We start from the raw sequence: 11,278 nt of genomic DNA on the forward strand, positions 1-11,278 counted from the left end.
TCTTTTCACTAACTGCACTTACGGAATAATGTTATTCATATTAATATGAATATATTATAAATATACATCTAAGTATATATCTTTTTTTCTGACTTATCTTCTCTTCGGTGACTAGCCTTCATCGTGTCCGGGTATTGTCATTAGGCAACACATTGTAGGCATGGGTCCATAATCATGAAAATGGATATGGAGCCATGACAGTGATGAAGCTTCAGTAAGTAGATAACTGGAGGTTTGGACACAAAAATAGTGTAATCTAAAAAAGCCATCTTAAGGTCTTAATCTTAAAATCTTTATTTAAATAGAAAACTTTGATATATCAATATATTAAAATCTATAAAACTCTCTCAATTAACCAGTCATTAGTAAATAGTTTGTTCTTCAAAAATTAAATTGCTAAAAGAATGGAAATAATATATAATAATTAATTAATGGTTTGGCTTACAAAATAGCTTATTACATTGTATTATAATACATTAATAATACAATAACGTAATCATTAAAAATTCTGATATAATATATTCTGGTATTATCTTCTATATTAGAACAAAATTTTCAGTAAGTGAATTATTTACCATTCAAATGGCATTGAATTGTGTTAACAGAGACCTATTTCGATAAATAAATTATGCAGAAGTTGCCGCGATGAAGATAAGATAGATCCCATTAATATTTTTGTCTGGATCAAACTACTGGACTAGAGACAATGCATTTATTTATTATTTCTCCGTTATAAACAGAAGAGATTAGTTATCCGCTAACTGGTGAAGCCGAATGGAAATGTTTGGCTATAAGGCAAATTCCAATATTAGTGGATTAGAAGGCTTTTGAGGTCTTTGATATTGCGATTTAGCCCACTTTTTATAACTTGCCACACTATAGAAATCCTAAGATTACTAAAAATTTAATTTTTTGTTACTCTTTCTTATATTTTCGATTTAAATCGTTGCACAATCCAGATCGGTTTTAAGATCAACTGAATACAGTAGCAAAGTACTGTCGATTGACAGATTTCTGACAATCAGCGTACAGGTACCCCTACAGGTCCTTAGCACGGATCGATTTAATGAATTATCGCTAATTGCATCGCAATTAGTTCGTAAATAATTTAAAGTTTCACTAAAATTATTTCGATACCTTGGCTATAACACCAACTATACAGTTACTTAACTTGTATAAGAATATCTATGTCAATAATGTATCACAACTGCAATTCTATAACGTATGTCATTGTTTATCTGTAAAATTATCCGACTTCAGATACACATGTATAAACCCAATTGATATGTAATGTCACTGAAGTGATAGTTCATGCATATTGGTACCATCATTTCAATTCTATCTCCATATCTAGTCTACTGTGCAAGAAAATAGTTTTCAAAATTTTAATATATAGTAATGTGCAGACTTATCTTTGTTTTCTAAAAGATTTTGTTCCAATAAAAAAATATCGAATAAAAGAATTTTTTTAAATAGTTTGTTAGATAGATTTTGGGATATATACTTTTTAACTTAAGGAAGCATATAATTGAAAGATATATCTCACGAACGTACTATTATTAAAACTTTGTACAAATACGTACGTACAGTAAATTCTAGAGATAACGCATTGTAGGACGAATAATGCTAGTTTATAAAACAATAGCAATAACAATTCTTTGGATTATCTGGTTTACTTTATAACCTCTGAATTAATTGTGGTTGTTATTACAAGTGGTACCCAACTTGAAGTTTCACATTTAAATGTAGCTTCTGGAAGAAAAAAATAAATGAATGCAATAATAACACAACAGTTGTTAGGACTATCTGCTTATTTTTAGTAACTATGATTTACGGTATTTATTGTCATTTTACAGCGGTTTAAAATTACATTTTGTCTAATAGGTTACCTATATCTATTAGACCTATTATATCTAATAGGTAACATTAGATCTATAATGTCTAATAGGCAACCTATTAATAGTAGGATTATCAGCGTTACTTAAATAACTCAGTGAATTTCAATTGATTTGTAACCATATAGATCACCACCAGGCCCGTAGCCAGAAACTGACTGTGGGAAGAATATTTTTAAATAATTTCAGTAATTAAAAAATTGTTGTCTTATTAAACAATGATATTAGTACATTAATAAAGAATATGCATATATATATATATGTATGTATATTCAATTCAATTCATGTGGACTTTAGTAGCCTCCCTGGCTACGTGCATGCTTGACATTTGTTATCATGTTTTTTTATTTAGATTTATATATATATTTCAAACATTTTTATTATAAATCCATTTTTAATGAAATAAATATGAAAAAATATTTAATAAACAACACTTTAAAATCTAGAAATAAATCCAAAAAGTAAAAGTGAAATCAAAAATGTTTAATATAGAATCTTTACTTTTTTCCAATAATAAAACAGCAACTAACATATATTGAGAACATAAATCTAAAAAGTACATTGTTTTCAAAAAAGTGAAAATAAAACGTTGACCCTAAAGGATCTAAGCTTTAAACCCATATATACATTTATTTGTTTTTTTTTCATATTTCTAATATAGAATCTTTACTTTTTTCCAATAATAAAACAGCAACTAACATATGTTAAGAACATATAGTAAGTGTATTATTGGAAATATAGTAATTTTTATAGTTCAGAAATGTATAAGCTTTATATATTTAATCAATACAATACATTGAAATACTTTATGTAAAAAAATACTAATATAAAATTCAGTATTTCGTAAATTATAAGTATTATAGAATTTAAAAGTTCATTTCAAAAAATATAATGATTTTTGTGTGATAGAAAGACTATCGTAGAGTTTCAATAAAAAGTTTGATATATAACATATATAATAAAAACTGAATTGAAATAAGAAAAAAAACTAATTACAAAAATATTTCCATATAAATTTGTATAAAATTGTTATTAAAATATATATTGTTGATTTTATATATATATTATAATATATGAAATTTAAATAAATAAAATAAAATAAAGAATATTCTTATATTGTTCGAGTTATATGATATATTCAAAGAGTTAAAAAAAAATTATATATTATTTTTAATATTAATATAAAAGAAAAAAATTCGAAATTGTATTTTATTTAATTATTTATAAGAAATTTACGAAATATTTAAAAATTATTTATTGCACGAATTTATATCGAAAAAGGTTAAATGTTTTTATTGTGAAAAGAGGTTAAATAGCAACAACATTTATTTTTATAAAATGTAATAATATTGTCAGAAAGCAAATATATGGATATTTATTTATATATAAATAAATGTTGATTTCATTATATATAAACAATATTTATATATATAAAGATTTATATAATAATTTATTTGAAATTATATATTCCGCTTTGAAGTGTTTAATAAATTATGTTTAAAAACAAAATTTTAAGATGATAAATAATTAATTGTTATTAATTTCTATGGTTCTGAAAGCTTACACTCAGGATGTGGATGTAGAACGTAGGGTAATGAATTCTTGATTTTAGATTATAGTAAATGTAGTTATTTTTCCACCACTGGCTTTCCACACTCTTTTTCCTATTTAAAAGATGTTATTAATACTATCATATTATATCATATTATACTATAATATTATAGTATACCTCATTCTTCGTATCTTCCATTTGTTCTTCTTTTTTACCTCTCTTCTTCATTATAGCATTATTGCGATCTTGTGCTGTTAATAAAACAAAACACAATATCAAAATACAATAGTTAATATAATGAAGTTGTAAGCGTATAGCGAAAAATATCTTTCTTACCATTCCGTTTTTGTGCCTTCTTAGGAACTAAATCAGTTGCGTTCCTACGACCCCTATTCTTTTTTAAAAGCAACATTCTTTCCTTCATTTCATTCTGTTTGTTTTCCAAAGCTTGTTCCTGAGCTATTTTGCACCAAATATGGGTACCTGGTTTTCTCTGGCTCTGATCTTTTTTATTTGTGACACCATCATCTTTCTGGAAATATGAGTATAACATAATATGTATATATTTACAATAAATATAAACACACGCCACGGATACACACATACGTATATTTACAAAAAAATATACGACAAAGCCCACAAATTTATCATATACACATATATATATATGTATGACTATATATATATATATATATATATATATATATCTATTACCACTTATATAATTAAAATAAAAAAACTTTATATCAGAACTTGGTTGGTGAGAAAACTGATATTAAATTGGGTTTTACCCGATCTCTCTGAAATATTAGCGGTTAAAAAAAACAATGCATTAAACATTTACATTATTTTTGTAGTAAATAATATTGGATCTAAAAAATGTCCAAAAATCTCTTAGGATTGTCGGTGCTAAGTTTTGAATTTAATAACTTACGCAACTCTCAATTTTATCCATTTTCCTTTGTTTTTCGCCACGCACTTCTGAAAACGAATGACGACTGTCTACGAATGAGAACCTTTTATAGATTCGTTTAAAAAAACCGAAGTTCAATGACAACTTAACGAAGCGTCCGTAAAGCCCAAATAACAACACATCCTCCTTTGTTTTATTCACAATGAAATGTGATCAAAGAATTACGCACTTTACGTTTACAGACATATAGACTGTCTCATCTACCATATAAAATACTTTAGATACATCTGAAATGGTTAAGGACAGCTATAATTTTAGTTATCTTACACGACGTGTCAAATAAATGTAACAAATTTAAATAAAACCATAAGTCCATAAATCGAAACAGTAGTTATAATGCAAAGTAATAACATTATGACATATTGTTAGGAGTCATTCTTAATTAGGCAGACCGACTTTCGATCTCATTAAACATTTTTTATTTTTTTACTAGGAGATACAAACCTATGCGGTTTTAAAAATTTGTATTTTATACCAATATTTAAGTAGCCACATCTCACAAGCTTTATGTGGGATTAAAACTTAAATATGGTTAGTCGGTGCGTACCGTAAGAAAGTAAGCGAACTTAAGTTAAAGTAAAGGCTGAGTTAGACAGTAGGTAACGCAAGAAATTAATATAAAGTGAAATGCAGGTTTGATTGGTTGTATATTTCGCTTTGAATTAATGTCTTACGTTAAATACCGTCTAACTGAGCCTTAAGAGTCAAAGTGAAATGCACAACCAAACACACCTGTGTACTTGATAGTAACGAAATAAACAAAGTTTGCCGCTTTTGTTTGTTTCGTGATATATATGTGTTTGAAGCGTTTTATCATATCATAGTTTTGCCTTAAGACTCGTTAGATAAAATATACCCCTATACTGAATAGTTATAATAACAGGGACCGTACCTTTTATGCTTTAATGTAGAACATCGAATCGACACTTGAGAAAGGAAAGAAGCAAGAACGGATAGGAGATCTTTGGCAAGTGTCGAATAATAACAAAGCAGATGAGAAATATTTTTCTCTACCTCTTCAAACCCACAACTATAAAAGTAATTATTAAGGTAATTAAGTAATAAACTATAAAAGTAATTAAATTATTTCGTAACACGGTGATTTAATGCACTTTAGGTTAAGACACCTCAATAATTTGTGGTTTGGATAAAACGGGCAAACCCTTCAGTGCTATGTTTTGAATAAGCAATTGTCAAGTTAGTAGGGAGAAGTATCGGGCATAAACGGACTAGATGAATGACATTTCCTTATTCATTTTTTGACAAACAGTAGGCATTGAAGAGTACCTATATTTGGTCGTAATGCTTGACAATAAGACCAAACCGTTATTCTGTCTTTTCTGATGGTAAACGTACCATGTGCTACGACAGTTTGACACATTAAAAATATATATTGAATATATTCTGTGGTATATATTATTTAGAGTACAGAGTGTCTAGTCACTTTTGTTGAATAGGAGGCTATAAAACTTTTTATTAAAACAATTATTATATCAATTTTTCAGTGCAACACAAAATTTTTTAATATTTTTTTAATGTTCATTAATATCATAACACATACATTGCATATACTAATATATCTAGAATAATTTATGGGAGTTCCGCCTTTAGAGCAGTATATATATTTTCATTCACGTTCGAATTCTTTGGCTCAGAAACGAGTTCTACTGCTTCATCCTATAAAAAATAAATAATTAATATACATCCATTCCATAATAACAATTTATTATTGTAGAATTGCAATAAGTCAACTTACACTGAAGAGGACGTTGTTTTGCCCTTCCTTAAACTGCCCGAACATAGTGAATACGTCCGCAGTCTTGGAGTTAGTACCAAATTTGCTTGATAAGGAAAGGAACAGATGTTTGATGGTTTGTTGTTCAATGCTTGTCATATCGCTACGAATGAAAATGGCCACAGGTAAATTTACTTCCAAATTGCAGTTTGCAGCTTCAGTTACTGGTTTTTTTTCCATATTTGGACAGAGTAATTGTTTGTTTTTATGGGCCTCCAAATCCTTTGAGTTCACAATCATTAAGCCGTTTTCGTCAGATTTCGCTGAAACACTCAAACGACGTCTTTTGTTTATGAAAGCAGCTGCTAATTTCGCACGAATATTCGATTCATCAAAATTTCTAAATATTATATATAATGTGATATATATGATATATATATGTTTTTGACAATATAATCAAAAAATTACTTACGGTGCCAACTTTTCTAAGTCTGCTTTTGAAATACTTGGATCTACTACTGCAACATATACATTATTATCACCATAGCTTTCATATACAATAGGTTCCAATTTAAGATATCTTGCATCTTTATAGTGTGGGCCGGGTACTGGAACTACATCAGCTTTGTTATCTTTAACTGCCATCATGCAATCGCTTTCTTGTACACACTCAATTTCTGGACGTACATCACGAGAATAAGCAGCACGGCTCATGGCTTCACATTTTGACATTTCAACATCGTTCTTAGCACACAATCTAAAGAAATGAGATAATACATTAAAGGAATATGCTTAGAATATAATATATATGAGATGAAAAGAGACAGAATGATAAATTTTGTATTTATACATAACACGATAACTGAATTCGATCAATAAATGAATACCAGAAATTAATTACCTTAAAAATTTACAGGTGAAATATATATAAATACAGTTAATCATAACAAAATTTCAGGGTTTAAAATAACATATAAACTTGCTACAAATAATTAGATAAATATACATGCCTTAGAAACTCTTACTAAAATTTTTCCCCTTTCCTATCAAAAAGGTGATTTTCCAAAATTTTCCTAAAATGATTTTTCTTCTACACGTTAATTTAAAAACCCTCTCTCACATGAAAAAAAAAGAATTTGGAAAAGGCTTTCTAAGGCAAACATATCTATCTATTCAAAACAAATATTTGTTATTAACCCTTTAAAACCGAATTTTTTGAACTTGAACTCTTTATTGCCAGAGACCCAGAAAACAAAAAAATTTCTAGAGGAAAACGTTGTAGTCCTTACCTAATTTTTCTAATAGCACTACCATCACGTTCAATGACATCTTTGTAACCAGCGCGCTCCAAGTATTCTTGAGGCAATACAGGTTGTGGTTTACTATGGTAGACAGCATTATCATTTATGAGTAAATGTGAGGCGGCTTCCTTATTTTCTGCATGTAAACCATTTTCAAAGAATTTTTCCAAACGATTTTGTAAGTTATGTAAATTATCATTTCCATTCACTGTATCTGCATTTGAAATATAACCCATCCAAGGACGTTGAGCCCAGGAACAAGCTGGACCAGTTACAGGACGTCTGGTACCATCTTCGCATAAGTATTCAAAATTATCCGAATCTCCTTCAGCTTTAGTATTCGGTGATAACTTTAATATAAAGATTTTATTAAAAAAAAATAAAATAGAAATAGACAATCATATAAACAGCATTTATATAGTTATTTAATTATTATTAAGTTCAGGAAGTAAATTAATATACTTACTCCAAAATATTTTTTAATGTATTGCACCTTGGTGAAGGCCACATCACCTTTACCTTTATCGAGACAACGTATTGCGCCATCATAACCGGAATATATATCTGGATAATTGCATTGTTCGGGTTTTTCACAAAGAGCGCAGAGGTTTGAGTATTTTTTCTCTGGAGAGTTAATAATGAATAATTATAATTAAATTTTAAATATATTATTAATATTTAGAATTCATGATATAAGCAATGTATTTTCAAAGAGAGAGAGAGTTTAAATAGGTCATCAAAATATTTCTTGCCCAAAAGCTGTTGTGTATCGCAATGAATAGCTAATTTTTTATGGATGAAACACTGTGGTTCTTAAATTTTTAAATCAGTTTCGTCAAGTGGTTCGATATCACAAACATTATTTTGGTTCAAAAACGGTTTATCCACAGTTTGTCCAGAGAACTTCTTACTATTTTATATGATAAAACAGATTCTATATAAACTTTTTCGTTTTTGTGGAATCTCAGTATCCTACATATATTATATTCTCGTGATCTTCATGTGTCATTTCATGTTCAAAAACATGAATATGCATTTTGAAATATTTCTCAAAATATAGACGAAATATGTTAGGTAGAACATTAAGGTCCATTGCGATACCAGATCAGAGCCTTAATTTTTTAACAATAGTGTGCATCGCTTACGATGAGCGTGTTATTAGCAAATTTTATTAGATTTTCAACAGAAACTTCAGGTATGTGATCCAGTCCGTTGAAACTGATAGCCCCTAAGTATTTCTGTCGAGTTCTCGAGAGAACCGGGCAGTTACAAAGCAGATATTCCAGAATTTTCGGCTCGGTGCATTTCCTACAAGCATTGCTGCGAATTAGGTTTAGTTCCATTATCGGATCTCTTTACATACTTTTTATTTTTATTACCACAAAATTAAATCACAATCTCCGTCGTGGAGAGTGGAGGTAGGACTAACTACAAATATTATTTTAGTCTAGTCACTTATAATTATACTTTATAATTATACTCTCCGTTAACTATTCTTCTAATTATCTATTAGCACTTTTGTATATATATACACTGTGACTTTATTTATGGACTTATGTATATTTGATATGTTAAGAAAGATTGTTAATAACTCTATATATTTAATAACGCATGTACTTACTTAATATACGATCAGTTTCTGGATATGGAGAGTATGTGCCCACAAGACAGGATTGAGAAAAGAATTCAGATAATGCTTTCAATTCACGTTCGGTAGCGGTCAACAAGGGATCCATGGAAACCTTAAGAATTTCCGCGTTTTTCAATTTTGTTATGGGAATCTATAAGAAAAAAAATTAAAAATAAAAAAAATTATATAAATTTAATTAACAATAAAATTATAGATATAAATAATTTTAATTGCAATTTTAATATTAGTTTTATTTATTTTTAATTTTAAAAAATTTTTTAACCTTGCAGTTCTTATTATTATTTATACTTGTCTTTATCTTTTATTCAAATAATATATAAATGTATTATATTATTTTATTTTTAAATTTAGTTTTATTTATATTTGCATATTATTTTTTTATTTAAAAATTTAAAATTTTTTTTGCCTTTATAATTATATATATTAATTAGTTAATATATTATTTATTCATTATTTTTTACTTAATTAATTTTAAATTTATTTTTTTTCAAAAACTATTATTAATTTCTATTAAAATAGCATATGTAATGTAGTTCTATTAAATAACTAATTAATTTTTTTAACGATATTAGCTATCAAAAGTCATAATTAAAGAATATTTACATATTATTTTATATGAAACAATATTAGATGCAAAAAATAATTCTCTTCTTTCTACCAATTACTTATCATATTCTTGAAATCAATAATAAATTATTTAAAGATTTCACTGCTGTAGAAAACTTATCTCAACAATCTCACAAAAATTTATAGCTACTAGATTTTTTTTTTCATTTATAGAACTAGTTTTTATAACTAAATATTGTAACCATTAAATAACTACTTCAACAATAAATGTATACATATATATACATATACATACATATTTATACATATATATCATATATCAATTTTTTATTCTATTTTCTTTACTTTTTAGCAATTTAAAATTTTTTAAACTTCTACAAATTTTTACTCACCCTAAAGCCCACATTACGTCCGAAGCCAGTATGACAGGATTTAGCACCTCGTAATTCCTTTAAGCTGTGAATATTCGAATTTTTCTTAACTAAAATTATACCCTCATAACGAAAATCGGCTATGGTAAAAAATAATTCATATAACTAATCGAGGTTTTTTGTTTCAAGAAAATATTTCATTACCATCTTTATCATCTTTAGTTCTTATCTCAGATACAACACGAAAGTCCTGATTCTGCTTATGATATGCGACATACATATCCTCTGGTTCAGATGCTAATACATCGGCTTTACGTTGATTAATTAAATCTAAGCAGTCAATACGATCACGTCCTGCTACACAGATCATATGAATACCAGCCTCAGAAGGATCACGTAACAAATTCAAACAGTCTTGATAATACTTTTGTGGCACACACATACGATCTATAATTTTCTGAATTTAATTATTGAACTCGTTAAGGATTACTAGAATTTATTTTTACAGATTTTATCTTCACTACTGGCCACTGCAACTAAGCATAAACCCAGCAAAGCACCTATCCATAAACTATGACGATTCTGGTTTCCCATTTTTCTTCTTATATTCTTCTTTTAAATTCCACTAGAATATCCACTAAAGACACAACCGAACTCTGTCCTCAATATGCGCGAGTTGGCGACTGACTGACTTGTCTTGACGAGTTTCTTTTTATACTCGCTGCTTGTTTAAGTTCTCGTTCAATGTGAATGCACGTCTCCCTTACAAGTCGGGAATCACCAATTGATTATTTATTTTTTATTTTTTTTTTTAATTTTTTTTTAATTTTTTTTTTAAATTTTAATTTTTTAGCATATTTTGTTTTATTTTTTTGTAAATTTGTAGATCAGTTTTTATTTTTGCAACGGTCATTGCTGTAGATAAGAGACTTTTGCCACTTATAAAATATTTTTTATTATTTTTAAAATTAAAATTTTGTATTTAAATTTTAAAACTTACCTAAAAGAGATTATACACTAAGTTAAGGTTAAATTTTGAAACTTACATGGGAGAAATTACGTATCATACTTTTAAATTGTAAAAATACCTAAGCTAGGATTGAAGCCTTTATAGGTACTTAATATAATAGAAGACCTCTATCTGGTTAACATTATTTTATTGCACATATTATTATTTTATTTCACACGTATATAAACAAATTACACAAATTTTTTTATATATATGTATTTATT

The 11,278-nt window shown here is 27.4% G+C and overlaps 2 protein-coding genes across 2 annotated transcripts; both read right to left on the minus strand.

Moving 5' to 3' along the window:
* Positions 1-3,436: 3,436 nt before the first annotated feature.
* Positions 3,437-4,453, minus strand: LOC119672524. Its single transcript, XM_038083590.1, has 4 exons — positions 4,382-4,453; positions 3,784-3,979; positions 3,625-3,698; positions 3,437-3,559 (listed from the first exon to the last, which is right to left on the minus strand). Exons 1-4 carry the CDS (start codon positions 4,400-4,402, stop codon positions 3,524-3,526), a joined length of 327 nt encoding a protein of 108 aa, XP_037939518.1. The 5' UTR covers positions 4,403-4,453; the 3' UTR covers positions 3,437-3,523.
* A 1,460-nt stretch (positions 4,454-5,913) lies between these two features.
* Positions 5,914-10,740, minus strand: LOC119670769 (transferrin-like). The gene is made up of 9 exons (XM_038081172.1): positions 10,552-10,740; positions 10,250-10,492; positions 10,067-10,185; positions 9,078-9,237; positions 7,923-8,080; positions 7,445-7,806; positions 6,628-6,912; positions 6,177-6,555; positions 5,914-6,097 (listed from the first exon to the last, which is right to left on the minus strand). Exons 1-9 carry the CDS (start codon positions 10,637-10,639, stop codon positions 6,011-6,013), a joined length of 1,881 nt encoding a protein of 626 aa, XP_037937100.1. The 5' UTR covers positions 10,640-10,740; the 3' UTR covers positions 5,914-6,010.
* Between the last annotated feature and the right edge of the window lie 538 nt (positions 10,741-11,278).

This window comes from Teleopsis dalmanni, chromosome 1 (genome assembly GCF_002237135.1).
Source record: "Teleopsis dalmanni isolate 2A chromosome 1, ASM223713v2, whole genome shotgun sequence".
NCBI classification, from domain to species: domain Eukaryota; kingdom Metazoa; phylum Arthropoda; class Insecta; order Diptera; family Diopsidae; genus Teleopsis; species Teleopsis dalmanni.